At 64.0% G+C, this 27,858-nt stretch overlaps 1 protein-coding gene across 6 annotated transcripts in view; it reads right to left on the bottom strand.

The window, feature by feature from the left end:
* The window catches only part of SBF1 (SET binding factor 1), a 63,659-nt gene that overhangs the window by 4,978 nt on the left and 30,823 nt on the right, over positions 1 to 27,858 (bottom strand). Inside the window, exons 5-33 of one of the 6 annotated variants that reach the window (XM_041720728.2) lie at positions 27,228 to 27,338; positions 25,100 to 25,123; positions 24,015 to 24,120; positions 23,449 to 23,581; positions 22,345 to 22,453; positions 21,761 to 21,874; positions 20,475 to 20,552; positions 19,748 to 19,861; positions 17,938 to 18,066; positions 16,942 to 17,040; positions 16,238 to 16,442; positions 15,126 to 15,238; positions 14,306 to 14,455; positions 14,157 to 14,225; positions 13,616 to 13,774; positions 13,103 to 13,362; positions 12,135 to 12,307; positions 11,135 to 11,208; positions 10,853 to 11,048; positions 9,583 to 9,710; positions 8,859 to 9,034; positions 6,823 to 6,962; positions 6,326 to 6,533; positions 4,824 to 5,020; positions 3,485 to 3,622; positions 2,392 to 2,487; positions 1,534 to 1,611; positions 857 to 1,041; positions 108 to 284 (exon numbers count right to left, since the gene is read on the bottom strand). In XM_041720728.2, the coding sequence (XP_041576662.2) occupies positions 108 to 284; positions 857 to 1,041; positions 1,534 to 1,611; positions 2,392 to 2,487; positions 3,485 to 3,622; positions 4,824 to 5,020; positions 6,326 to 6,533; positions 6,823 to 6,962; positions 8,859 to 9,034; positions 9,583 to 9,710; positions 10,853 to 11,048; positions 11,135 to 11,208; positions 12,135 to 12,307; positions 13,103 to 13,362; positions 13,616 to 13,774; positions 14,157 to 14,225; positions 14,306 to 14,455; positions 15,126 to 15,238; positions 16,238 to 16,442; positions 16,942 to 17,040; positions 17,938 to 18,066; positions 19,748 to 19,861; positions 20,475 to 20,552; positions 21,761 to 21,874; positions 22,345 to 22,453; positions 23,449 to 23,581; positions 24,015 to 24,120; positions 25,100 to 25,123; positions 27,228 to 27,338 (3,939 nt within the window). The remainder of the gene's footprint in view (positions 1 to 107; positions 285 to 856; positions 1,042 to 1,533; positions 1,612 to 2,391; positions 2,488 to 3,484; positions 3,623 to 4,823; positions 5,021 to 6,325; positions 6,534 to 6,822; positions 6,963 to 8,858; positions 9,035 to 9,582; positions 9,711 to 10,852; positions 11,049 to 11,134; positions 11,209 to 12,134; positions 12,308 to 13,102; positions 13,363 to 13,615; positions 13,775 to 14,156; positions 14,226 to 14,305; positions 14,456 to 15,125; positions 15,239 to 16,237; positions 16,443 to 16,941; positions 17,041 to 17,937; positions 18,067 to 19,747; positions 19,862 to 20,474; positions 20,553 to 21,760; positions 21,875 to 22,344; positions 22,454 to 23,448; positions 23,582 to 24,014; positions 24,121 to 25,099; positions 25,124 to 27,227; positions 27,339 to 27,858) is intronic. The other 5 variants (XM_041720733.2, XM_041720732.2, XM_041720735.2 and 2 more) reach the window with 5 other exon arrangements.

The following is a 27,858-nucleotide window of genomic DNA, read 5'->3' as shown; positions in this document are numbered from 1 at the left end:
TGCGTGTCCCCAGGGCGTCCCAGCGCTGCTCTGCACAGGGCACTGGAGCCCATCCTGGCTCAGAGCCCCAGGGAGGGGAGGGCCAGGCCCTGGCCGTGGTGCCTGACCTGGGACAGCCACTCTGACTCCTCCAGGGAGCGCAGGTAGGCCACGCTGGGGTCGCTGGAGGGGCAGCCGGGCACGCAGGCCTTCATCAGCTTCTTGAAGCTGGCCTTGACCTGGCGCACGTCGAACACCTCGATGGGCACCACCTCCCAGTGCTGCAGCGGGTCCGGCTTCACGCCCTGCAGAGGGACAGCGAGGGCTGGGCTGGCCTGAGCCACTGCCACCCTTGGGATCAGGGGATTCTTCGGCTTGGAAAAGCCCTCCCAGACCCTGGAGTTCAACCACACTCCCCAGCACTGCCAAGGCCACCGCTGACTGTCCCCAAGTGCCACATCCACATGGCTTTGAAATCCATCCAAGGATGGGGACTGCAAACCCTCCTGGGCAGCCCCAGCCAAGGCCTGACCCCCTTTCCATGGGGAAATTCCTGCTGCTGTCCCCCCTGAGGCTGCCCTGGCCCAGCCTGAGGCCGTTCCCTCTCCTCCTGTCCCTGTTCCCTGGAGCACAGCCCGACCCCCTGGCTGTCCCCTCCTGGCAGGGACTTGTGCAGAGCCACAAGGTCCCCCCTGAGCCTCCTTGGCTCCAGGCTCAGCCCCTTCCCAGCTCCCTCAGCCCCTCCTGGGCTCCATTCCCTTCCCAGCTCCCTCAGCCCCTCCTGGGCTCCATTCCCTTCCCAGCTCCCTCAGCCCCTCCTGGGCTCCATTCCCTCCCCAGCCGGGTCCCTGCCCCGGTGGCCGTGCCAGTGTGTCACCTTCAGCTGGGACTTGTCCCCGATGATGTAGAGCGAGGCGCGGTGCTGCCGCAGGAAGGAGGGCTCGGCGGGGGTGCCGTTGTGCTGGGTGCCCAGCAGGTCCTTCCCCGCCAGCCGGGACCCGATCTCCACGTTCAGGGCGTAGCTGCTGATGCGGCCGCTGGCCCGGATGCTGCCCCACTTCCCTGCGGGGCGGGACGGGGCGGGTCAGGGCGGGCCCGGGGCTCGGGGGCTGCGCTGGCCCCGCAGCCCGGCCCGGGGGGACATGCCAGGGAGGTGCTGGGCACCAGGTTTGCTTTGGCTCCTTCTCCCTCTGGGTGCTGCAGGAATTCCTGCCCGCTGGATTCCGACCCCACTGGCTCCGTGTCCTGTCAGTGGCACTGTCACACCGCGCCCCAGCGTCACCAGGACCTGCCACCTGTGCCACAGCCCTGCCACCTGTGCCCCAGCCCTGCCACCAGCTGCGCCCCGGCACCGCAGAGCCCAAGGAGCCCAAAGCAAACCTGGCGAGGCTGCCCGGTACTTACCTGGAGCAGCAGGGGGCTCGGGGGTTACTGGGGTTACTGGCCATTAGTGGTGAGGGGAGGTGAGTGAGTGAGTGAGGGGGTCAGTGGTCAGTGGTCAGTGGTCAGTGGTCAGTGGTCAGGCACACCCGGCCGGCGCGGGCGCGTCCGTACCTCGGGGCGTCTCGCGGCCCTTCGGCGACGCGCACTTGGGGGAGGACAGGGTGATGACCCTGGCTCTGTGACCCAGCCCTGGGGGCACAGGACGAGAGGGACCTCAGCAAGGGACACGGAGCCACGGACAGGGAATGGGATGGCGGCGATGGCGCCGGGGCTGAGGCAGAGCCCTCCCTCCCTCCCTCCCTCCCTGCGGCTGCAGCCCAGGGGAACACCTGCTTGTCCCAGGGAAAATCCTGCTTGTCCCAGGGAATCACCTGCTTGTCCCAGGGAATCACCTGCTTGTCCCAGGGAATCACCTGCTCTTCCCAGGGAATCACCTGTTTGTCCCAAGGAATCACCTGCTCTTCCCAAGGAATCACCTGCTCTTCCCAAGGAATCACCTGCTCTTCCCAGGGGATCGCCTGCTTGTCCCAGGGAATCGCCTGCTTGTCCCAGGGAATCACCTGCTTGTCCCAGGGGAGCACCTGCTTGTCCCAGGGAATCACCTGCTCTTCCCAAGGAATCATCTGCTTGTCCCAGGGAATCTCCCGCTCTTCCCAAGGAATCGCCTGCTCTCCCCAGGGGATCACCTGCTCTCCCCAGGGAATCACCTGCTTGTCCCAAGGAATCACCTGCTCTTCCCAGGGAATCACCTTCTTGTCCCAGGGAATCACCTGCTCTCCCCAGGGGATCACCTGCTCTTCCCAAGGAATCATCTGCTTGTCCCAGGGAATCACCTGCTCTTCCCAAGGAATCACCTGCTCTTCCCAAGGAATCCCCTGCTCTTCCCAAGGGATCCCCTGCTCTATGAGAGCTGCCCGGGGTTGGGGGTCTCGGCGAGGCCCCCAGGCAGCGCCCTCGCCCCGTCCTCACCTCCGCGGCTCAAAGTCCCAGGCCCTTCGTCCTTCCCTCCCATCACCTGCTTCATGAGCGATCCCAGCTTAGGCTGCTGCCTCTTGTCGGAGAAATCTGCAGCACCAAGAGAACGTCAACTCCCGGCTCCTCCCGGCTCCCAGGATCTCCCGGCTCCCCCCGGCTCCTCCCGGCTCCCGGGGCCTCGCAGAGCCAGGCAGGGCCAGGAGGAAGCGGCAGCAAGCGGAACCCCGGGGACACGGAGCCAGCGTGGGAGCAGCATCCAGCTGGACCCACGGAAAACCAGCCCTGGAGCAGCCCTGGAGCAGGGGGCTTGGCCCCTGCCCGCGGTGGGGTCACCCTGTGCCAGCCCTGCCGGGTCACCCGTGGCACCCCCCGAGCCAGGCTGAGCTCGGACACGTCCCCTCGCACCGGGGAAAGGCCTCGAAGCGGCTGTTGGGAATTCTCTGCCTTCAGGATCAGGAGCCCCCTGGGTTCCCCAGAGCCCCCAGCCCCTGATGTGTCCACAGCGATGATGGGTGGGATGATGGGACAGCATGGATGGCACAGGGAAGGGACAGATGGCACCAGGACAGGACAGATGGCACCAGGACAGATGGCATGGGACAGCACGGGTGGCACCAGAGTGTGGCAGGGTGGGACGGAGCTCTGCCCTGCAGGAAGGGCCAGCTGGGAAGGGACAGTTGGCACGGGGCAGTTGGGAAGGGACACCTGGGCACAGACTTACCGGGGGTCCCCAGACCGACCCCGGCACCACGCGCTGGGGACACGCAGTGCTGAGATCCTGGTGGGACGGGCCTGTCCCCAGCTCAGAAAGCGCCCAGATTCCAGCACAGGCTTTGGCTCCCAGCACTGCCAGCCCCAGGGACACCGGGTTTCCCAAAACCCCCAGGGTTCCAGCGCCCCCAGCTCCAGGGACACCAGATGTCCCCAAACCCACTCCCAGCCACAGCCAGGGAGAGCCAGCTGAAGCTGGGAGCTCTGGAGAGGCTGTGCTGCCTGCTGGGATGAGGGAGAGCAGCTCCCTCGGGATGCACAGCAGGAGCAGGGCTGGCAGGAGCCCACCTGGGCCCCCTGCCCCGTGCCCCCTCACCTGCGCTGCTCATGTGGGCCGAGGTGAAGCCGCTGAGGGTGTTGCGCCCGCCGGCGTCCGAGTAGTGGGGCATGGAATTGATGACAGCCTGCAGGTACTTCTCCTGCTCCAGGCTCGTGGAGTCTGCCTGCGAGGGGCCTGCAGGGGACAGCCCAGAGTGTCACCTGCATGCCCCCAGCCTGTCACTGCCCAGGGCCAGGAGACCTCTGAGGGTCACCACCCAGAGCTGGGAGACCCCCCCAGTGTCACCACCCAGAGCTGGGAGACCTCTGAGGGTCACCACCCAGAGCTGGGAGACCCCCCCAGTGTCACCACCCAGAGTTGGGAGACCCCCAGATACCACAGCACCAAGTTAGGGAGACACCTGAGTGCCACCTCCCAGAGCTGGGGGTCCCCTTAGTGTCACCTGCCAGAGCCAGGGGACTCCCAAACATCACCACACAGAGCTGGAGACCCCTGGGTATCACCCCCTGGATCCTGGAGACCCCCAAGGATCACTGCCTCAAGCCAGAGCACCCCTGAGTGTCACTGCCCGGAGCCAGGGACCCCTGAGTGTCACTGCCCAGAGCCAGGGGACCCCTGAGTGTCACTGCCCAGAGCCAGGGCACCCCTGAGTGTCACTGCCTGGAGCCAGGGCACCCCTGAGTGTCACTGCCTGGAGCCAGGGCACCCCTGAGTGTCACTGCCCGGAGCCAGGGACCCCTGAGTGTCACTGCCCGGAGCCAGGGGACCCCTGAGTGTCACTGCCTGGAGCCAGGGGACCCCGAGTGTCACTGCCCACAGCCAGGGCACCCCTGAGTGTCACTGCCTGGAGCCAGGGCACCCCTGAGTGTCACTGCCTGAAGCCAGGGGACCCCTGAGTGTCACTGCCCAGAGCCAGGGGACCCCTGAGTGTCACTGCCCAGAGCCAGGGCACCCCTGAGTGTCACTGCCCAGAGCCAGGGCACCCCTGAGTGTCACTGCCCAGAGCCAGGGCACCCCTGAGTGTCACTGCCTGGAGCCAGGGCACCCCTGAGTGTCACTGCCCAGAGCCAGAGCACCCCTGAGTGTCACTGCCCAGAGCCAGGGCACCCCTGAGTGTCACTGCCCAGAGCCAGAGCACCCCTGAGTGTCACTGCCCGGAGCCAGGGGACCCCTGAGTGTCAATGCCTGGAGCCAGGGCACCCCTGAGTGTCACTGCCCAGAGCCAGGGGACCTCTGAGTGTCACTGCCTGGAGCCAGGGGACCCCTGAGTGTCACTGCCCAGAGCCAGGGCACCCCTGAGTGTCACTGCCTGGAGCCAGGGGTGATCCCACAGCCTCGGCTCCGTGTTCTGGCCGGGGCAGGGTGGGACACTCACCTGGGGTGGGGGCGTTCTGGGACTTGAAGAGGCCGACGACGCCCTTGCCGTGGAGGCCCCCGGAGCGCAGGAGCACGGCCTTGGTGCGGGAGTTCCTCCAGCACACCACAGGGAAGCGGCTCTGGCGGTAGCAGCGCGAGATGCGCTGGATCGTGTTGTCCTGGATGCTCTGCGGCACGATCAGCAGCCCGGGGTAGCTGCAGACACAAAGCCTCAGCATGGCAGGGCTCTCCTGAGCCAGCAGCCTTAGTGCCCACTCAGAGTCAGCACTAATCACCCTTCCCCACAGCCATGATTGCTCCTGGACCATTAAATCTCACTGCGAGCTGGGTAAAACCAGCCCTGACACGCTGCACTGAACAAAGCCCGAGGGAGGCAAAGGCTGGACACTGGGGAGCTGGAATTCATGGCTCTCCAAAGGACACGATGGACTGACCACACTCACCATCATCCAAGGAGACATTGGAGTAAATTAAGTCAAAGGCAACACCAAAAATGACATTTCAGCCACAGTGCTGGAAACCCCCCATGTGGGAAAAACATTACAAAAACACCAGAAAACTCAGGCTAATCATGAGAAGCGAGAAATCGATAATCACCAGAGGGCAGAACAGTGATTAATGCAGAAGATTGGGCAACACAGAACCAATGAATATTGGCTAAAAATGTATCAATAACTGAGAACGTCGTGGGGCGCTGCAGACCGGGACTGGGTTGGCCACGGACAAAGCGATGCCGGCACCGCTGGAAGGATTTATTGATCCCAGTGGTGTCTTGGTGACACCGGGATCTGCTGGGATCCGCAGGGATCAGCGGGGGAGGTCAGCAGGGATCAGCGGGAATCAGCAGGGATCCGCTGAGGGGATCCACAGGGATCCGTGGGGATCCACAGGGATCAGCAGGGATCAGAGGGGATAAGCGGGGACCAGTGGGGTTCAGCAGGGATCCGCTAGGATCAGCAGGAATCCACAGGGATCCGCAGGGATCAGCAGGGATCCACAGGGATCAGCGGGAATCCACAGGGATGAGCAGGAATCCGTGGGGATCAGCAGGGATCCCAAGGATTAGCGGGGATCAGTGGAAATCCACAGGGATCCACAGGGATCATCAGGGATCAGCGGGAATCCACAGGGATCATCAGGGATCAGCGGGAATCCGCAGGGATCCGCAGGGATCAGCGTGGATCTGCACGGATCAGCAGGGATCCACAGGGATCAGCAGGGATCAGCGGGGATCCGTGGGGATCAGCAGGGATCCATAGGGATCAGCAGGGATCAGCAGGGATCAGCGGGAATCCACAGGGATCCGCAGAGATCCGCAGGGATCCGCGGGGATCAGCAGGGAACCACTAGGATCCGCAGGGATCATCAGGGATCCACAGGGATCAGCAGGGATCCTCAGAGATCCCCAGGGATCAGCAGGGATCCTCAGAGATCCCCAGGGATCAGTGAGGATCCCCAGGGCTCCGCGGGTTCCGCGGGTTCCGCGCCCGGCCGTCTCACCTGCGGCAGATGGCGTACATGCGGTTGACGGTGGAGATGCGGAAGGGCTCGTTCTTGGAGCGGGTCAGGCTGCTGCTCAGCGTGCCCAGCCCCAGGCGCTGGTAGTCCCGGCAGCAGGCGCGCTCCACCACGTGCGTCATGGTCATCTTCTCCGACGGCCTCATGGTGCTGCTGGGCGTCAGGGTGCTCCTGTCCAGCTCCTCGGACACTGCGGGGACGCGGCGGGGCTGGGACACCTCGGTGCGTCCCAGAGTGGCGGGAGGGCGGCTTGGGGCAATGTCCCACCCTGCTGCCGTCACTGTCACCACCACCAGACGCTTGGGGGGTTCTCCAGCCAGCCTGAGACCTCCCTCCCCGCTGGGCTCTCTGCCTGGCCACTGCCAGCACCAAGGGCTGGGGCAGCAGCAGGAACCGGGAGATGCTCCCACCCTGCTCCCAGCGCAGGGACACCAGGGCTTCTCCCAGGAGCCACCGCTGCCTCCCCGGGCGGTCCCAACCTGAGATCTCGTCCTCGTTGTCCTCGGGGAAGTGCTGGCTGCCCCGCTGCTCCCAGGCCGGCGGCGTGTACTTCTTGCGGGTCACGTACTGCCGGCCGATCGTCCTCTTGGCGTTCTTCACCAGGTTCTTGGACAGTGTCCTGGGCACACAGGGACAACGCTGTCACCTGGGCAGCCAGAGCCACGAGCAGCCCTGGGCCTGGGTGGTCACTGTCACATGGGACGGGACGGACGTTGTGGGAATCCAGAGCTTCCCTCTGGCTGCCCTGGCAGGTCTGGGACCCTGGCAGGGGTCAGGAACCCCCCTGGACAGAGCCCCCAGAGACACTGGCTGTGATCTCTGTCCATGGAAAAGAGTTTTCAATCTCACAGGATGAATTACCAGCTCTGAGTGTTTGATATCAGTAATAATTAAGTGTGACACAGGTGCAAAAGTAAAATTTTAGGATTCTAGATTAGGGGTCCAAAGGGGACAAGATGGAGGAAATTGGGTGTGCCTTGTCCTTTTTCTCCTTCTTCATGCCCTCCATGTTTCACTGTGGTGTTGGCATTTTTCTGTTGGTTCAGGCTGGGGACACACTGTCCAACGTAGGTGACAGATATTGGCACGTTATTGTAAATCCAGCACAGGTAGTTTCTGGTATTTAATGTTTGTACCATCCCACTGAGGGCAGAGCCCCACACGCTGCCCTGCAGGACAGAGCTGCGGCAGGGCAGCAGAACATGTTAGAGATAAACAGAATAAACAACCTTGGAACAGCACAGACGAATTATGGCTTCTGCTTTGGCAGCGGGGCTGACAGACAGAGACTTTCTACAATCTCGGAATCACCAATACCCTCAGATTCCGACAGGACGTGTCACCTGCCAGCACCCCGGCCCCACAGGAGCCCCAGCTCCTGCCGTTCCCAAGGGATTTGGAGAGTTGGGAAGGTGGGATGGGGCAGTGCCCCACACTCTGGATCAGAGCTGCCACAGGCAGAGCCCCAGCTCATCCCAGGGGAGGCTCCAAATCACAGCAAGGGACAGGGACCCAGCACAGAGACCAGGGGATCCAGCACAGGGACATGGGGATCTACTGGGATCATGGAATCCATGGCAGGGACCTGGGGATCCACCACAGCTACCAGGGGATCTATGGCAGAGACACTGCCAGCCAAGCCTGGGCTCCGAGCTGCAGCACAACGCTACCCAGTCCTTCAACACTGAAGGACTGTGTCCCCAGGTCACCCGATGCTGCAGGACAATGTCCCTGAGTCACCCAGCACTGCAGGGCCATGTCCCTGCGTCACCCAGCACTGCAGGACAATGTCCCTGAGTCCCCCAGCACTGCAGGACAATGTCCCTGAGTCACCCAGCACTGCAGGACCATGTCCCTGAGTCCCCCAGCACTGCAGGGCCATGTCCCTGAGTCACCCAGCACTGCAGGGCCATGTCCCTGAGTCCCCCAGCACTGCAGGGCCATGTCCCTGAGTCACCCAGCACTGCAGGACAATGTCCCCGAGTCACCCAGCACTGCAGGGCCATGTCCCTGAGTCACCCAGCACTGCAGCACTGCATCCCTAAGTCATCCAGCACTGCAGGACCATGTCCCCAAGTCCCCCAGCACTGCAGTATCGTGTCCCTGAGCCACCCAGAGCAGGAGCACTGTGTCCCCAAGTGCCCCAGCACTGTGTCCCTGAGCCACCCAGGCCATTGGAGCCCCTCCTCTGGGACACCTCCTCAGGCAGGGGATGCCACTGCAACAAACTGCCACTTCCCAGTGTGACCATGTGGGGCTGGGGACACTGGAGGACAGGGGACATCTGCAGCTCCTTGGTCTCCACAGCTCCTGCCAGGAGGGGACAGCCGGGGGGTCGGGCTGTGCTCCAGGGAACAGGGACAGGAGCAGAGGGAACGGCCTCAGGCTGGGCCAGGGCAGCCTCAGGGGGGACAGCAGCAGGAATTTCCCCATGGAAAGGGGGTCAGGCCTTGGCTGGGGCTGCCCAGGGGGGCTTGGAGCCCCCGTTCCTGACTCCCTCTCCTGGCACAGGTACCTGAGCGAGGGGTTCTTCTCCTTGGCCTTGGGCTGCATGGCCTGCTTGGGGGACTGGCCCACGGTGAAGGCGAAGGTGCCGCGCACGTGCTGGGGGTAGCGCAGCTTGTGCAGGTGCTTCCGGAAGATCTCGGCGCTGTCCGAGGCCACCTCCTCGTCAAAGGCGATCTTCAGCAGCTGGGGGGACGGGTCGGGGGTGACAGAGGGGTCAGGCCAAGGGGCAGCCCTTCCCATGGGTCAGGGCACAGCTTGAATCCACCCAGGAGCACCATGGGCACAGGCTGGACTGAGGCTGCCCTGCCCCTTCCTGCATTCCCATTCCTTTTCCTCTGCCCATTCCCTTTCCTCAGTCCCATTCCCATTCCTTTATCCCATTCCCTTTCCCCTGCCCCACTCCCTTTCCCCTGCCCCACTCCCTTTCCCCTGTCCCATTCCCCTTCCTTTATCCCATTCCTTTTCCTCTGCCCCACTCCCTTTCCCCTGCCCCACTCCCTCTCCCCTGCCCCTCCCTCTCCCCTGCCCCACTCCCTCTCCCCTGCCCCACTCCCTTTCCCCTGCCCCACTCCCTCTCCCCTGCCCCACTCCCTCTCCCCTGCCCCACTCCCTTTCCCTGCCCCACTCCCTTTCCCCTGCCCCACTCCCTTTCCCCTGGAGCCTGCCCTCCTGCTGCTGGGTGTCCCTGTGCAGGGCAGGTTTGGGGGCTCTCTCCCAGCACGGGGTCCCACCTGGAAGGTGCAGGAGCGCAGCTGCAATCCCTCCTGGATGAACTGATCCGCCTGGGCCTGGATACTGATCTTCTTCTCTTTGGTCAGCGAGGCGATGGGGAAGGACCGGATCACCACCTGCTCCCCCACTGACACGGGACAGGAAGGGGTCAGTTCTGTGCCTGCCCTGGCCCCAGGCCACCCTCTGGACACGGGTCCGTGGGACACAGCAGCCAGGAACAACGAACCCCTGATCCCCAGGGATCACCAACCCTGCTCCCGAGGGATCACTGACCATCCCCTGCTCCCCAGGGATCACTGACCATCCCCCTGCTCCCCAGGGATCACTGACCATCCCCCTGCTCCCCAGGGATCACTGACCATCCCCCTGCTCCCCAGGGATCACTGACCATCCCCCTGATCCCCAGGGATCCCCAACCCTGCTCCCCATGGATCACTGACCATCCCCCTGATCCCCAGGGATCCCCAACCCTGCTCCCCATGGATCACTGACCAACCCCTGATCCCCAGGGATCACTGATCATCCCCCTGATCCCCAGGGATCACTGACCATCCCCCTGATCCCCATGGATCACTGACCATCCCCTGATCCCCAGGGATCACTGACCATCCCCCTGATCCCCAGGGATCCCCAACCCTGCTCCCCAAGGATCACTGACCATCCCCCTGATCCCCAGGGATCACTGACCATCCCCCTGATCCCCAGGGATCACTGACCATCCCCCTGATCCCCAGGGATCACTGACCATCCCCCTGATCCCCAGGGATCACTGACCATCCCCCTGCTCCCCAGGGATCACTGACCAACCCCTGATCCCCAGGGATCACTAACCATCCCCCTGCTCCCCAGGGATCACTGACCATCCCCCTGCTCCCCAGGGATCACTGACCATCCCCCTGCTCCCCAGGGATCACTGACCATCCCCCTGATCCCCAGGGATCCCCAACCCTGCTCCCCAAGGATCACTGACCATCCCCCTGATCCCCAGGGATCACTGACCATCCCCCTGATCCCCAGGGATCACTGACCATCCCCCTGATCCCCAGGGATCACTGACCATCCCCCTGATCCCCAGGGATCACTGACCATCCCCCTGCTCCCCAGGGATCACTGACCAACCCCTGATCCCCAGGGATCACTAACCCCGCTCCCCGGGGATCACTGACCAGCTCCCTGCTCCCCAGGGATCACTGACCATCCCCCTGCTCCCCAGGGATCCCCCACCCTCTCCCCTGCTCCTCCCCGTTCCCCGAGGCCGCAGCCCCTCACCCAGGGGGTCTGTGGGGGTTCCCTTGAAGATGATCCTGTAGGTGGTGAGGAACACGGCTCCCTCTGCGGGGAGCAGGGGGGGCCCCCCGACGCTGCCCCCGGCCCCCTCCTCGCGCCCGTCCGGCATCAGGTACACGCGGAGCCCCTCCATCACACACTCCTCCCCCAGCAGCAGGGTGGGCCGCAGCAGCTTTGGCTGGGGGAACAACGGGGGGCTCAGGTCCGTGGGGAGGGTCTCACAGCCCCCCCGGCTCCGCTCCCAGCCCAGCAGGGCATTCCTACCTTCTGGATGGGAGGCAGCCGCTTGCTCTCCCTGTGCACGGCATCCAGGGTCTCGATGTGCATCTGCACGATGTCTGTGGGACAGGGGGTGAGTCCTGCCAAATCCCACCTATCCTCCCAAATCCCACCTGTCCTGCCCAAATCCCACCTGTCCAGCCCAAATTCCTATCCTGTCCTGCCCAAATCCCTCTGTGTCCTGCCCAAATCCCATCGTATCCTGCCCGAATCCCACCCTGTCCCACCCAAATCCCATCCTGTCCTGCCCAAATCCCACCTGTCCTGCTCAAATCCCACCCTGTCCTGCCCAAATCCCACCTGCCCTGCCCAAATCCCACCGTGTCCTGCCCAAATCCCATCCTGTCCCTGCCCAAATCCCACCTGTCCTGCCCAAATCCCACCCTGTCCTGCCCAAATCCCACCTGTCCAGCCCAAATTCCTATCCTGTCCTGCCCAAATCCCACCTGTCCTGCCCAAATCCCACCTGTCCTGCCCAAATCCCACCTGTCCTGCCCGAATCCCACCTGTCCCTGCCCAAATTCCTATCCTGTCCTACCCAAATCCCACCTGTCCTGCCCAAATCCCACCGTGTCCTGCCCAAATCCCATCCTGTCCTACCCAAATCCTACCTGTCCTACCCGAATCTCACCTGTCCTACCTGAATCCCACCTGTCCTGCCCAAATCCCACCTGTCCTGCCTGAATCCCACCCTGTCCTGCCTGAATCCCATCCTGTCCCTGCCCAAATCCCATCCTGTCCCTGCCCAAATCCCATCCTGTCCTGCCCAAACCCCATCCTGTCCTACCCAAATCCTGCCCTCCCTTACCTGAATCCCACTCTGTCCAAATCCTACCTACCCTATCCAAACCCACCCTGTCCTGCCCAAATCTCCCCTATCCCACTTAAACCCCACCGTGCCTTTCCCAAATCCCCTGTGCCCCCAAATCCCGCCGTGCCCCGTCCCGCTGTCCCCGTGGGACCCCCTGGGCCCCCATGTCCTCACCCGGGATCATGACGTGCAGCCCCTTGAGGTGCTCGTTGGTGACGCCGCTCTCGGTGCACACCTTGTCCACGAAGCGGTTGATGAACCTGACCACGGAGTTGGCCACGTCCGAGCTCTCGGCGTCCTCGAAGCCGCTCTCGGTGTCGTAGCTCTCGGCCACGCTGCCCGCGATGCTTCCCGAGGGAAACGGGGAAGGGTCAGCCCCGGGCAGCCCCGGGCAGGGGCCGCTCCCAGCATGGACCCGGGACAGCTCCCACTCCCCATGAGACACCAGGAGAGCTCCCACTGCTGATATGATCCCAGGAGAGCTCCCACTCCTCATGAGGTACCAGGAGAGCTCCCACTCCTGGTAAAAACCCAGGAGAGCTCCCACTCCTCACGAGACACCAGGAGAGCTCCCACTCCTGGTAAAAACCCTGGAGAGCTCCCAGGGCTGACACAGACCCAGGAGAGCTCCCGCTCCTGACAGGAACACAGGAGAGTTCCCAATCCTGATATGATCCCAGGAGAGCTCCCAGGGTTGATACAGACCCAGGAGAGCTCCCACTCCTGACAGGAACACAGGAGAGTTCCTGCTCCTGATACAGACCCAGGAGAACTCCCACTCCTGACAGGAACACAGGAGAGTTCCTGCTCCTGATACGATCGCAGGAGAGCTCCTACTCCTAACAGAGGTCCTGACAGGATTCCTGACAGGAGTCCTCCCTCCTGACAGGATTCCAAGACTGTTCCCACTCCCAGCACGGACCCAGGAGAGCTCCTACTCCCAGAAACCCCGCTGGGCACCACAATCCACCCCACTCCTGACAGAACCCTGCAATGCCAGTACTGCTGGGATTGGAAAGAACCCTGACAGGCCGTCTGGTCCAAGGCCCACAGCGAGCAGGGACATCTTTCCCTGCAGCAGCCTGGCCCAGCGCAGGAGCTGTCCCAGCCGTGCCACGCCGGTGTCCCCCGTGTCCCAGCACCTGTTGGTGACGAAGCTGTTGCTGACGCTCTCCACGTCGCCCAGGCCGGAGCTGCGGAGCAGGCGGTTCTTGCTGGTGTCCAGGGGCAGCAGCAGGTAGCTCATCCTGTTGGCGTAGTGGATGGCCTGGCTGAACACCGTGCTCTCCTCCTTCTGGATCAGCTCCTGCTGCTTCTCCCGGCTCATGGTGGGCCACAGCCGCAGCTGCTCCGAGGCGATCTCCAGCGCCGACTTGGCCTCCTGCGGCTCCTCCGCGCTCTCCTGGAGCAGGGGGAAGGGATGGGGCTGTCTGCATGGACAGACCCACAGGGATCTCCCACAGCTGGGGTGCAGCCCCTCACCCTCAGCTGGAACAGGCAGCTGAGCGGGATTCCAGAGCAGCCTGGGACAGTGGGAGGTGTCCCTGCTGTGGCACTGGAGGGCTCTGAGGCTCCCGCCCAGCCCATTCCATGATTCTGTAACTCCATGATGACCCTAGTTCTTTGGGAAACGCTCTCCTGGGCCACCGTCCCACCTGCTCCATGTGGTTCTCCTCGGCGCTGTCCAGGTAGAGGGCCCGGATGTGGTTCTGGACGTCGCAGTAGAACATGGCCTCCCAGAACTGGATGTTGGTCCACACCACGTGCTCCTGCACACAGCTGTAGGCGAACTGGGTGATGCCAGGGCTCAGTTTCTGTGAAGTAGGTGGAAAAGAGCCATCTGCACACAGCCTTTGTGCTGAGCTCTCCACTCGGGTGTCCCTGCTCCTCCAGCCGCTCACTGGGAGAGCCCTGGGCAGGCAGCAGGGATGTCTGCACCAGAGCTCCTCCAGCATTCCCTGGAAGTTCCCTTGCTCAGAGCCCAGCCAGAGGCTCAGCCCAGCCCAGCCTGACATGGGATCAAGCTGGCATTCCAGAGCTAACCCTTCCCACAGCCTCCCTGGGAGCCTGGGGCCAGTCTGGGCTGGGTGAAGCCTCTGGGCAGGAGCTGACAAGTGCTGAGGGGACATGCCCTGCAGCCTCTGCCAGCCGGGGGGATGCAGAGGGCTCCAGGCTGGGGACACTGCGGTCACTCACCCTGCAGAAGGCGGTGACCAGCGGCAGCAGGGCGGCGGCGATGCCGTGCTCGTCCATGGCCGTGCAGTCCTGGGGAGGGAGCAGGGGACATTCTGAGGCCGACCCCGCCGTGTCCCACGGGAAGAAGGAGCCCCCCGGCCCTGCCCTACCTGCAGGCAGCAGTTCATCATGCGGATGACGAAGTCGAACTGCTGGTGGTCCAGCACGGCGCGGTTCTGCTGCACGTGCAGGTGCAGCTCCTGGGTCAGGCAGTGCCGGGCAGCCCGGCCCTTCATGGCACGCAGCACGGCCGGGAACAGCTGTGGGAACGGGGTTTGGGGTGGGATGGGGCGGGACAGCCCTGCTCCCACACCACTGCCACGGGAGGCACTCAGATACACAGACTGAGCAGGACAGAATTGGGGTGTGGAGGACAGGGAGGAGCCCAGGGGCACTGGGAGATGGAACAGTGGAGTTGAGCTGGTGTGGGAACACCAGGAGGGGGACACGTCACGGGTCAGTGGTGGCCACGGCAGTGCTGGGGAATGGTGGCACTTGATGGTCCCAGAGGAATTGCCAATCCAAATGGCTCCATGCTCCTGTTACTGAGCTGGGAGTGGGGCTGTGCTCCAGGGAACAGGGCCAGGAGGAGAGGGAACGGCCTCAGGCTGAGCCAGGGCAGCATCAGGGTGGACATCAGCAGGGGTTTCCCCATGGAAAGGGGGTCAGGCCTTGGCAGGGGCTGCTCAGGGGGTTTTGGAGCCCTGAACCGTGCAGGGATTTCAAGGCCGTGTGGATGTGGCACTTGGGGACAGTCAGCGGTGGCCTTGGCAGTGCTGGGGATGGGCTCAGAGGGATTTTCCAACCTCAGTAACTTGGTGATTCCACAACTTTTTGACCCTAAGCCAACCAGCAGAACGTGAGCACAGGACAGGGAACATCCTCTCCATCCACAGAGGACACCAAGCCCCCAACCCCAGCCCCCCTCACCTTCTTGGCCTCCAGCATCTTGTTCTCGAAGACGTAGGAGATGCAGTTCCTGACCACCTCCAGGCGCCGGGCGCTGTTGGCCAGGGCGTTCCCGTTGCGCTCCAGGATGGCGGCTGGGGAGAGATCCCGGTCAGGCCAGGCGGGGTGGCACCAGCACCTGGTGGGGACACGCGTCCCCCTGCTCCGAGGGGCCTCCCTGGGAGCTGAGACCCCAAGGGGGTCGGAGCTGCTGTTTCTCCATGTTTTACTGCTGTGCTGTGACCCAGAGCAGGGTCCCCCTGTGCCCCACACAGCAATGGGGGTCCCAAGGGCACCACCAGCCCCCCAAACCAGGGTTTCCCCATGCCCCACGTACCCATGGGGTGTCCCAAGGGCACCACCAGCCCCCCAAACCAGGGTTTCCCCATGCCCCACGTACCCATGGGGTGTCCCAAGGGCACCACCAGCCCCCCAAACCAGGGTTCCCCCATGCCCCACGTACCCATGGGGTGTCCCAAGGGCACCACCAGCCCCCCAAACCAGGGTTCCCCCATGCCCCACGTACCCATGGGGTGTCCCAAGGGCACCAGCAGCCCCCAAACCAGGGTTCCCCCATGCCCCACACACCCATGGGGTCCTGAGGGCACCAAAGCCCCCCAAAACAGGGTCTCCCTGTGCCCCACCCACCCATGGGGGGTCTCAAGGGCACCATGCCCTCCCACAGCCCCCCCAGAGCAGGGTCCCCCCATACCCATGGGGGTCTCAAGGACACCATGCCGTCCCACAGCCCCCCAGATCAGTGTCCCTCTATACCCATGGGGGATCTCAAGGGCACCACAGCCTCCAGCAGCCCCCAGAGCAGGGTCCCCCCATACCCATGGGGATCTCAAGGACACCACGGCCTCCAGAAACCCCCAGATCAGGGTCCCCCCATACCCATGGGGGGTCTCAAGGGCACCATGCCCTCCCACAGCCCCCCAGAGCAGGGTCCCCCCATACCCATGGGGGGTCTCAAGGGCACCATGCCCTCCCACAGTCCCCCAGAGCAGCGTCCCCCCATACCCATGGGGGATCTCAAGAGCACCATGCCCTCCCACAGCCCCCAGATCAGGATCCCCCCGTGCCCCACGCACCGATGGGGGGTCCCGAGGGCACCATGCACTTCTTCTCGGCCCTGACGGCGGGCGGGGCCGTCTGCAGCTTGGCCGTGGCCTGGTCGATGATCCACTGCACGGTGCCCTCGTCCAGGCGAGGGAAGGGCTTCTGGTGCAGGCGCAGGTGGCAGCCCTCCGTGGGCTTCTGCACCTTGTGCATGGTCACCGCGGGGTACGGGTTCTCCTGCAGGGGGTGGCTGCGGCTCAGCCCCGAGGCCACCGCGTGTCCCCTCCCGCCCCGCAGCCCTCAGCTCAGCCCCGGGAGCTCCATCCCTGCCCCTCGGGGCTCCCAGGGAGCATTCCCGCCTCCAGGTGCCATGGAAAACTCCAGCTGGGCTGGGGAGGCTCGGGGTGCACATCAGCAGGAATTTCCTGCTGGAAAGGTGAAGGGGCTGCCCAGTCCCCATCGCTGGAGGTGCCCAAGGGATTCCCAGAGGCACAGCTTGGACTGGATGAGCTGGGAGGGCTTTTCCAGCCTCAGGGATTCTGTGATCCTATAAAACCAGGGAATCTCACTCCCAGACCTCTGGGCACACTGACCACACGTGACAGCGCAAGGAAGGACAGGACCCGTCCCCATGAGCTCATGGAGGGAGGACAGAGTGACCGGGACTCCAGCCAGGCTCTCCCTGCCCCGCATCCCCCACACGTTCCCACTGCTGCCCAGGAGCTCCAGGACTCACATTTTTGTAGAGTTTCTCTGCCAGCTCCTTGATGTGCCTCAGGATTTTCTGCTTGTTCCCCTCCTCCGCCTTCATGCGCTTCACCTCGTAGGCCACGAGCTGCGGAGGACAGGACGGGGTGACAGGAGCAGCTCCAGGGGCTCTCCAAACCCGGGGCCATGGCAGATCCTGCTCAGCCCCACAGATCCCACTCAGCCCCACAGATCCCGCTCAGGCCATGGCAGATCCTGCTCAGCCCCACAGATCCCACTCAGCCCCACAGATCCCACTCAGGCCATGGCAGATCCTGCTCAGCCCCACAGATCCCACTCAGCCCCACAGATCCCACTCAGGCCATGGCAGATCCTGCTCAGCCCCACAGATCCCACTCAGCCCCTCAGATCCCGCTCAGCCCCACAGATCCCACTCAGACCCCGCTCAGCCCCACAGACCCCACTCAGCCCCACAGATCCCGCTCAGCCCCACAGATCCCGCTCAGCCCCACAGACCCCGCTCAGCCCCACAGACCCCACTCAGCCCCACAGATCCTACTCAGCCCCACAGACCCCGCTCAGCCCCACGGATCCTACTCAGCCCTACAGATCCTACTCAGATCCCACAGATCCCGCTCAGCCCCACAGCTCCTGCTCAGACCCCACAGATCCCGTTCAGACCCCACAGATCCCGCTCAAATCCCACAGATCCCGCTCAGCCCCACAGACCCCGCTCAGCCCCACAGACCCTGCTCAGCCCCACAGACCCCGCTCAGCCCCACAGATCCTGCTCAGCCCCATGGATCCTGCTCAGCCCCACAGATCCCGCTCAGCCCCTCAGACCCCGCTCAGCCCCTCAGACCCCGCTCAGGCCATGGCAGATCCTGCTCAGCCCCACAGATCCCGCTCAAACCCCACAGATCCCGCTCAGATCCCGCTCCGCCCCACAGACCCCGCTCAGCCCCACAGACCCCGCTCAGCCCCACGGATCCCGGGACGGAAGGGGGGCTCCCCACGGCCCCACCTCGTCGAAGAGGTCGATGGGGCGGTAGGGAGCCCCGCGCTCGGTGACGAAGCCGGCGAAGGCCATCCCCTCCAGCACCTTGGTCAGGAAATCGTCCTCCGTCAGCCCCCGCTGGCCCAGGAACGCCGCCTGCCACGGAACCCCGCGCCCTCAGCACAGCACGGCTGGCACTGGGACGGTGCCACCTCCCTCCCCTCCCTGCGCCACAGGGACACAGGACACGGGGATACAGGGATACAGGGACATGGGGACATGGGGACACAGAGCCAGAGGGACACAGGGATACAGGGACTCTGGGACACAGGACACGGGGATATAGGGACACAGGGATATAGGGACACAGGGACATGGGGGCACAGGGACACAGGGACATGGGGACATGGGGACACAAAGCCAGAGGGACACAGGGACGCAGGGATATAGGGACACAGGGACATGGGGGCACAGGGACACAGGGACATGGGGACATGGGGACACAAAGCCAGAGGGACACAAGGACACAGGGATATAGGGACACAGGGATATAGGGACACAGGGACACGGGGACATGGGGACACAGAGCCAGAGGGACACAGGACACAGGGATACAGGGACACAGGGACACAGGACACCGGGATACAGGGACACAGGGATATAGGGACACAGGGACACGGGGACACGGGGACACAGAGCCAGAGGGACACAGGGACATGGGGACACAAAGCCAGAGCGACACAGGACACAGGGATACACAGACAGAGTGACACAGGGACATGGGGACACAAAGCCAGAGGGACACAGGGACACAGGGATATAGGGACACAGGATATAGGGACACAGGGACACAAAGCCAGAGGGACACAGGGATATAGGGACACAGGGATACAGGGATATAGGGATATAGGGACACAGGGACATGGGGACACAAAGCCAGAGGGACACAGGACACAGGGATATAGGGACACAGGGACATGGGGGCACAGGGACACAGGGACACGGGGACATGGGGACATGGGGACACAGGAATACAGGGACAGAACGATACAGGGACATGGGGACACAGGGACATGGGAACACAAAGCCAGAGGGACTCAGGGACAGAGGGGCACAGGGACACAGGGCAGAGGTACTCAGGGACACAGGAATACAAGGCCAGAAGGACTCGGGGACACAGGGGCATAGCAATACAGGGACAGAGGGATACAGGGACATGGGGACACGAAGCCAGAGGGACACAGGGACAGAGGGGCACAGGAACACGAGGCTAGAGGGACTCAGGGACACGGGGCCAGAGGTACTCAGGGACACAGGGCCAGAGGGACTCAGGGACACAAGGCTAGAGGGACTCAGGGACACAGGGCCAGAGGGACTCAGGGACACAAGGCCAGGGGCACTAAGGGACACAAGGCCAGAGGGACTCAGGGACACAGGGACAGAGGGACTCAGGGACACAGGGCCAGAAGTACCCAGGGACACAGGGACAGAGGGGCACAGGAACACAAGGCCAGAGGGACTCAGGGACACAGGGACGGAGGGACTCAGGGACACGGGGCCAGAGGCACTCAGGGCCAGAGGACTGCAGGTGGCCCCTCAGCAGTGCCAAGATCTCCCACAGGAGCCAGCTGCAGGCCTGGGCTCCCTCCTGGCTGAGCCCTGCAGGAGCACCCGAGGGCACGCAGGGACACGCCAGGGCAGCGCTGCCTGCCCCGCAGACCCCGGCAGGCTGGAGGACAAACACGGGATGCAGGTGGGCTGGCAGGGACGCTGGGAGGTGCCTGCCTGGGAAGCCGGGACTGTTTCCTGGCTCAGCCCGGCCGGAGGAGGCCCTCACCTTGTGGAAGCGGATGACGGGCTCGGGGTGGATGCGGATGATGTGCAGGCACCAGCGGTAGCCCTGCAGCAGCTGAGCAAACAGGCGCAGGAACACGGCCCGGATCTCCTTGTCCTGCAGCAGGGAAGGGCAGCCTGGGCTTGTGGGGCACGGGGTGAGGACAGGGCAGCTCCCGGGGCAGGGATTTCCCCCAGCATGGGATCGACCCCGGGTGAGGCCAGGGAATGGGGCTGAGGTTCCAGGGAACAGGGGCGTGGGACTGACTGCTCTGCCCGCCTGGAGCTGCACAGGGAGGAGAGGGAGTTCTGCAGCTCTGGGAATGCTGCAAGCCCAAACATTCCCTGGCTGCTCCAGCCTGGCCGTGAATCCAGAGCCCACGGCACTGCAGGACCCAGCCACGGCTCAGAGCAGTGGCCTCAGATGGACACAGAGCTGGAATGGTGTGTGAGAGCCAGGATGGCCCTGGGGAACAGCCCCTCACCCAGGGACCCTCTCCTCCTGCCCAGGGTGTCCCTGGGAACAGCCCCTCACCCAGGGACCCTCTCCTCCTGCCCAGCCCCTCACCCAGGGACCCTCTCCTCCTGCCCAGCCCCTCACCCAGGGACCCTCTCCTCCTGCCCAGGATGGCCCTGGGGAACAGCCCCTCACCCAGGGACCCTCTCCTCCTGCCCAGGGTGTCCCTGAGAACAGCCCCTCACCCAGGGACCCTCTCCCTCCCAGCACTCACCTGCATCTTGAGGGAAGAGGCGGAAATGGTGGAGGGGGGGAAGGCGAGGTCGGCCACCTCCAGCTCTGGGTCCAGGACCTGCCCAGGGAGGACACTCAGCTCAGGCCCCATGCTGGCTGGAGAAGCCAAGGAGATTTCCCCAGAACCCCACAGCCCCTGTGGAAAAGGTCTGAGGGGCTTGGAGACAACCCATGGGGGATCAGGAATGCTCCGTCAGGCCTGACCCTGCCTTGGGGAGCACAGCTGGCACTGGGATCCCAGGGAAAGGGGAGCCCCTCCTGCTCTGCCAGGGAAACCTTCACCCCCCATTGCCCCAGGAGGAGCAGGAGCTGCTCCAGCAGTGCCTCAGGAACACAGGAGCAGCCAGGCCACAGCTGCTTCCTGCCCTGGGCTGGGAGCCAGCGCCACATTCCCAGAAACCTCTGGCAAAGGAACCCCCCCGGCACTGCAGGACATCAGAGGGCACACGGGACTGGGAATGGCCCTGGGACGGGGGCAGCAGCACCCCAGGGCAGGAGTCAGGGCTCACAGAGTAACCCCTGCTGCTCCACTCCAGCTCCCATGGAAATCTGGGTCACTCCCAGGGTGCAGGCCAGAGGCCACTGGATCAGGAATGGGCCCTGTGACAGGACCCTGAGGCTTGGGCAGGACCCCGAGGTGTGGACAGGACCCCGAGGAGTGGGCAGGACCCCGAGGTGTGGACAGGACCCCAAGGAGTGGACAGGACCCCAAGGAGTGGACAGGACCCCAAGGAGTGGACAGGACCCCGAGGAGTGGACAGGACCCCAAGGAGTGGACAAGACCCCGAGGAGTGGACAGGACCCCGAGGAGTGGACAGAACCCTGAGGAGTGGACAGGACCCCAAGGATGGGACAGGACCCTGAGGTGTGGACAGGACCCCGAGGAGTGGACAGGACCCTGAGGTGTGGACAGGACCCCGAGGAGTGGACAGGACCCCACAGCATGGACAGGACCCCAAGGAGTGGACAGGACCCCGAGGTGTGGACAGGACCCCAAGGAGTGGACAGGACCCCGAGGTGTGGACAGGACCCCGAGGTGTGGACAGGACCCTGAGGTGTGGACAGGACCCCGAGGAGAGGACAGGACCCTGAGGAGTGGACAGGACCCCACAGCATGGACAGGACCCCACAGCATGGACAGGACCCCGAGGAGTGGACAGGACCCCGAGGCAGCTACCACAGAGGAGCCCTGGCTGCAGTGGCTCGCAGGACAGGGGTGCCATTCCCAGGGGACGGTGCTGGCACCCTGGGAACGCTGGCACTCACCATGGACAGGGCTTCCCGTGTCTGCTGCAGCAGGGGCTCGGGCAGCAGCGAGATGTGCACGCACTCGGGCACGTTCACGGTGCCGCCGTCCAGGTCCGCAATCACCACGTCCAGCTGGGAGGGGGGACAGCAGTGGGACACGGCCCCACTCCCCGATCCCACGCCCCAATCCCAGGGGTGGTGGGCAGCTGTGCAGGTGAGCTGGCTCAGGAAAGGGCTGGGAGTGGGCTCTGGCTGCTCCCCACCTTCCCTGAGCGCTCGGCACTCCCTGCGTCCCACCCCGTCCCCAAATTCAAGGACACACTGGGATTCCTCGCTGGGGGGACGGGGGACATGTGGCAGGAGAGGGACCCAGCCATTATTCCCACTGGACCCAGCCATTATTCCCACTGGACCCAGCCATTCCCACCAGACCCAGCCAACCCCCTGGCTCCTGTGGGACTCCTGGGTGCACCCCGGGCTGAGCACACACAGCCTGTGGCCCTGGGCACCCCCGGCATGGACTGAGCTGTCCCCCAAGCCTGTGACAGCCACGCTGCCCTCCCCAGCCCCCTGGCACCAGGACAGGGAAGGTGGGCTCTCACCAGCTCCTGGGTCTCCGACTGGAAGATGGAGTGGACACCGATGATGAAGGGGGTGGGGGTGCTCAGCACCTCCAGGAGCTGGGCGGGCAGGATGGGCACGTAGGTGAAACTGCAACCAGAAACAGCCTCAAAGCCAGCCCCAAACACAGCCCTGCCAGCCCTGCCCCACGTCCCAGCCCCGTTCTGGCACAGCCAGACACGGTTCTGGCTCTGGAGCTGTGTCCAGGGTGTCCCTGGCACCCCCTGCCCCTCAGGCCCCACACAGCCCCCAAAGGCTGTGGCTGCCCCATCCCTGTGAGGGGCTGGGACAAGGCCTGAGGGACAGGACACAGGGAATGGCTCCCACTGCCAGAGGGCAGCCATGGATGGGAGATTGGGAATGAGGAATTCCTGGCTGGGCTGGGATTGCCAGAGCAGCTGGGGCTGCCCCTGGATCCCTGGAATGCCCAAGGCCAGGCTGGACACTGGGGCTGGAGCAGCCTGGGACAGTGGGAGGTGTCCCTGCCATGGCAGGGTGGCACTGGAGGGGCTCTGGGGTCCCTTCCAATCCAAATTATCCTGGGATTTCATGATTCCATTATATGATCCCTGTCTGGTCTTGGGGTTGTAATCAAAGTCTGACCAAGGAAAGGGTTTCCAGCAGAGCCATTAACGCCAAAATAATTTCAGGAAAAAGTCTCCACAGAAAGGGGGTCAGGCCTTGGCTGGGGCTGCCCAGGGAGGTTTGGAGTCTCCATCCCTGGAGGTGTCCCAGGAACTCCTGGAGGTGCCACTCAGGGCTCTGGGCTGGGGACAAGGAGGGGATGGGGAACAGCTTGGACTTGGTGACCCTGGAGGGCTTTTCCAAGCTCAGGGATTCCATAATTCTGTGAAGAAAAGGGTTCCTCTGGGAAAAAAAACAAAAAAAGCCTCTCTGCAGCCATTCCCTGTGTCCTGTCCCTGCTCAGAACATCTCCCAGCACTGCCTCCAGTGCCAGAGCCTGTTCTGCCTGGGAGAAGAGGGAGGCAGGGCTGAGAGACTCCCGGTTATTCCCCAGACCCCGAGAGGCACCGAGGGTGGGACAGGGGCACAGCTGGCACAGCTGGAAGCTCAGGGACCCTCACCTGTACTTGAGGGGGAACATGAGAGCCAGGAGGGCCCGGCAGGCGTCCGTCAGCCTCTGGTAGCTGCTGGAGAGGAACAGGATCTTGTGCTCGGTCAGCGCCGCGCAGAACAGGAACAGCACGTTGGTGATGCCTGGGCAGGGCACAGCGGGGGCTCAGGAATCGGGGGGGTCCCTCTGACACCCCTCAGAGACCCCTGACCCCTCCCAGGCTGCAGCCCACTCCCCATCCCTGCAGCCAGGAGAGGAGCCACTGGTGGTTCTGGTCACTGCCAAGTGTGCTCCCCCCTTCCCAGACATGCTCTGTCCCTCCTGGGGGCTGGTGGCCTTCCCTGGGGGTTGGTGGCCTTCCCTGGGGGGCACGAGGTGGCCTTCCCTGGGGGCTGGTGGCCTTCCCTGGGGGGCACGAGGCTAGTGGCACCCCTGGGCTGCTCCCCCAGACCCCAGCCCCAATCCCACCCTCCTGGAAAAGGGGTGGCACAGCCAGGCCAGGGCTCGGAGCCACACACGGGAGGTGACCCGTAGGGACCCCAGATGCCACGGGGACAGGGTGGGGACACGTCTCACCCAGTTGGCGGAAGAGCAGGGCCACGCTGCAGCTGCTGACGGGCAGCGAGTCGTTGATGGGTGTCTGGATCACCTGCCTGTCCCCTGCTCCCAGCGAGATCGTCCTCTGCAAGGCAACACACACCTGGTCACCAGGGCCACCCAGAGAAGGACCGGGACAGGGCAGGGGCAGCCAGACCACCCCAGGGCCACCGTGCCCCAGCACAACCCCCGTCTGGAAAGGGAAAGAGAAAGGGAAAGAGGAAAAGGGAAAGAGAGAAGAAGAAGCTGCCATGGCACCTGCTGGGTGCTTGACTGGGTCCCTGGGCTGAGGGGAAGGAGGGCACCTCCTGCAACGTCCCCAGCCAGCACCAGCAGTGTCCCAGCGGCCCCAGGATGGGACACAATGGCACTCCGGGACACCACGAGGGTTCCCCGGGATTTGAGGGAATGTGAGCTCTTTCTAGGATTCAAAAGCTCTCCAGGATAAGAGGGCTCCCCAGGATTCAAAGGCTCCCCAGAATTCGAGGGAATTCCAGCCTCTTGTGGGCCCTTGGAGCTCCCGTCCCAGCCTGGCTGTGCCCAGGAGCAGCTCCAGAGCCTCCCCAGTGGAAGGAATACCCCGAGGAATACCCCGAGGAATATTCTGGGGGAAGGGATCACAGGATCAGCGCTTCTTCCCTGGTATCACTGAATATTCCCAGCCCTGAGCTCGTTCCCAGGGACACTCAAACACCCCCAGGCTGTCTCCAGGCCCTCCTCCTCCTCTTTGCACTCCTCTCCAGGGAAAACACTCCTGCAGGAGCAGCGTTCCCACTGCAGCCACCTCTTGGCAGAACAGCCCCAAAATCCTGAGATGTCCAAGAGCCCTGAGCTGGGCTGTCACAACCCGGAGAGGCGTGTCAGGAATGCAGCCCCTTCCCAGAGCCCGGGGACACATCCTGGCTGCCCTCAGGTGGGACACACGCACCCCAGGGTGCCCTGAGAGCACCGGGAGCTGGGGCCGGGTCACAGCGATCAGCAGAGAGGCTGCTGAGGAGGGGACAGCCCCAGAGCAGGGAGAGGAAAGTGGGGAAAAGAAGACGGGAGAGAAAAGGAGTTCGTACCACGGCTTCGTCCTCCGCGTCAGGCTGAGATGGGACAGACAGAGACACAGTCAGTTAGGACAGACAGACAGACAGGCACAGCTGGGACAGCAGCAGGGACAGGACAGGAGCCCACAGACACAGACAGGGACAGCAGCAGGGACAGGACAGGAGCCCACAGACACAAACAGGGACAGCAGCAGGGACAATGGGACAGGAGCCCACAGACATGGACAGGGACAGCAGCAGGGACAGGACAGGAGCCCACAAAAAGGGACAGGGACAGCAGCAGGGACAATGGGACAGGAGCCCACAGACACGGACAGGGACAGCAGCAGGGACAATGGGACAGGAGAGGAGCCCACAGACACAGACAGGGACAGCAGCAGGGACAGGACAGGAGAGGAGCCCACAGACACAGACAGGGACAGCAGGGACAGGAGAGGAGCCCACAGACACAGACACGGGTGAAAGCAGTGCCTATGGCACCGGGAAGGAGCGCTGGACACGGCAGGAGAGCAGGAAAACCACGGGAAGGGAAGTGCCACCACCAAACTGCCACCTCCCCGTCACACAGTCCCTGTTCCCACGCGCAGAGCTGTCCTGCCCCAGCTGGGGGCACGGATCTGTGCCAAGCTCAGCGAGCCATGGTGGCAGGAGAAGCCGTCCTGCTCCGGCAGCCGCTCCTGGTCCCGCCGGGAGGAGCCGGATCCGGGCAGATCCCATGGGAAGGGACAAACCCGGGTGCCTGGCACAGCCCGGGGTGGCAGCGCCTGGCTCTGCCCCAGCACTGGGACAGGCCTGGCTCCACTCCGCTCCCGCAAATCCCGGCAGCACTGCCAGCTTCTCCCAGGACCCGCACGGCCCTGGGGGACAGAGGCACCCCGAACGTGCACCCCAAATCCCGCTGGGATACGGGAGCAGGGAGAGCCCCCCTCGGGGACACGGCACGGCACGGCAGGGAGGAAACCCCTGTGGAGGCACCGGGGCCTGTGCTGCTGTCCCAGTGCTCTACAGTGCTGACCCAGTGTCCCATGGTGCTGTCCCAGTGCCCTGTGCTGCTGTCCCAGTGCCCCATGGTGCTGTCCCAGTGCCCCATGGCACTGTCCCAGTGCCCTGTGCTGCTGTCCCAGTGCCCTGTGCTGCTGTCCCAGTGCCCCATGGTGCTGTCCCAATGCCCCATGGCGCTGTCCCAGTGCCCCATGGCGCTGTCCCAGTGCCCCGTGCTGCTGTCCCAGTGCCCTGTGCTGCTGTCCCAGTGCCCCATAGTGCCATCCCAGTGCCCCGTGGCACTGTCCTAGTGCCCCATGGCCCTGTCCCAGCCTGGCCAAGGCTGCTGCCCTGGATCAGCCTGGCTGTGGGATCATTCCTGGCACTCTGTGCTGGGGGAAGGGGAGCTCAGCCGAGGGCAGGCACATGGGGACACAATCCCACAGCCACAGACACATCCCAGGGGCCAGCAGGACACAAGAGCTCCAGGGCACAGCGCTGCTGACCCCAGCCTCCTGCCAGGGGCTCCAGCTGGGCTTTCCCTCTCTGCCATCCCCAAGGATCAGCTCCATGTGCTGAGCCCAGCTGGGCCAGAGCAGGGCAGGCTGGGGGGACACATGGCTCTGAGGGGACAGCGGGGGGGTTGGTGGCCTCAGCTGCAGGAGAAGCTGCTGCTCTTCAGGCCCCCAGCACAGACACAGGAGCTGGCACAGCCATGGGCACAGCACCAGGCCAGTGCCCCAGGAAGAGCTCCAGGCTGCTGTCCTGGCCCTGCTGGCCCGTGTCCCCACAGCTGTCCCAGCCCTGCTCTCACAGATGGCCCGTGACCACTTGGCTCTGGAGCAGCTCTCACAGGGGATCCCACAGGGCTGAGCACACAGCCAGACCCCAGGAGTGCCCACGGACCAGGGAATGTTTGCACAGGTTAACAAGCTCCTGGTGCTCCCAGCAGGACATGGAAGCTGCAGCAGGAGCTCCTTGGCTAATTGAGGATGTGAGTGGGATTTGTGCTGGGAAGCACTCGGGAAGGCAGCAGGGCACGGAGCCAGGCCTGCCCACGGGGCCCACGCCGGCACGGGGAGCAGGACTGGGCTGGGCTCTGAGGGCAGAGCGAGGACAGGGACAGGGCAGCAGGACAGCAGGACAGCAGGACACCCACCTGCGCTCCCCCCGTGATGGGGATGGTGCAGGTCAGCAGGTTCCCGATGACGTTCTCCAGGGACACGCTCAGCCCGTCCACGTAGATGGTGTAGATCAGCCCCAGGCTGTTCTGGAGAGGGGAGCAGAGCACGGCTGAGCAGTGCCCCCAAACCCCCATGGCACAGAGACACCCCAAAATCTGCACACCCCCAGACCCCCATGGCACAGAGACACCCCAAACTCTGCACACCCCCAGCCCTGGGTGGTCACTGTGGGTCCCTGCCCACAAAAACAGCCTGTTCCAGCTGGGAAGCAGCAGCAGTCCCAGCTCTGGGGGCACCAGCACAGGGCAGCCCTCAGGACAAGCTGGGAATGAGGGATTTGAGGAATTTGTATTCTAGGCACCATCGAGGTGTTGTTTCCAACCATCGAGGAAAAGGAAAACACAAACACTGGGATTTGGGGAGCAGGGCCAGGCAAACTCTGGCCCAGTGGAATAATGAGGGAAGAGCAGGATAAAGCCCTGCCTGCTGGAATAACGAGGGAAGATGAAGCTCAGATTCCTCCTGGGCACTGCAGTGAGGAGCTGGGAGCTGTTTCTGTCCCGGGGAGCAGGTGGCAGGACACCTCTGTCTCTGGGAACAAGTGAA

This window comes from Taeniopygia guttata, chromosome 1A, assembly GCF_048771995.1.
Source record: "Taeniopygia guttata chromosome 1A, bTaeGut7.mat, whole genome shotgun sequence".
NCBI lineage: Eukaryota > Metazoa > Chordata > Aves > Passeriformes > Estrildidae > Taeniopygia > Taeniopygia guttata.
The sequence above is the reverse complement of the archived record's forward strand: the minus strand, read 5'-3'. Positions and strand labels throughout refer to the sequence as shown.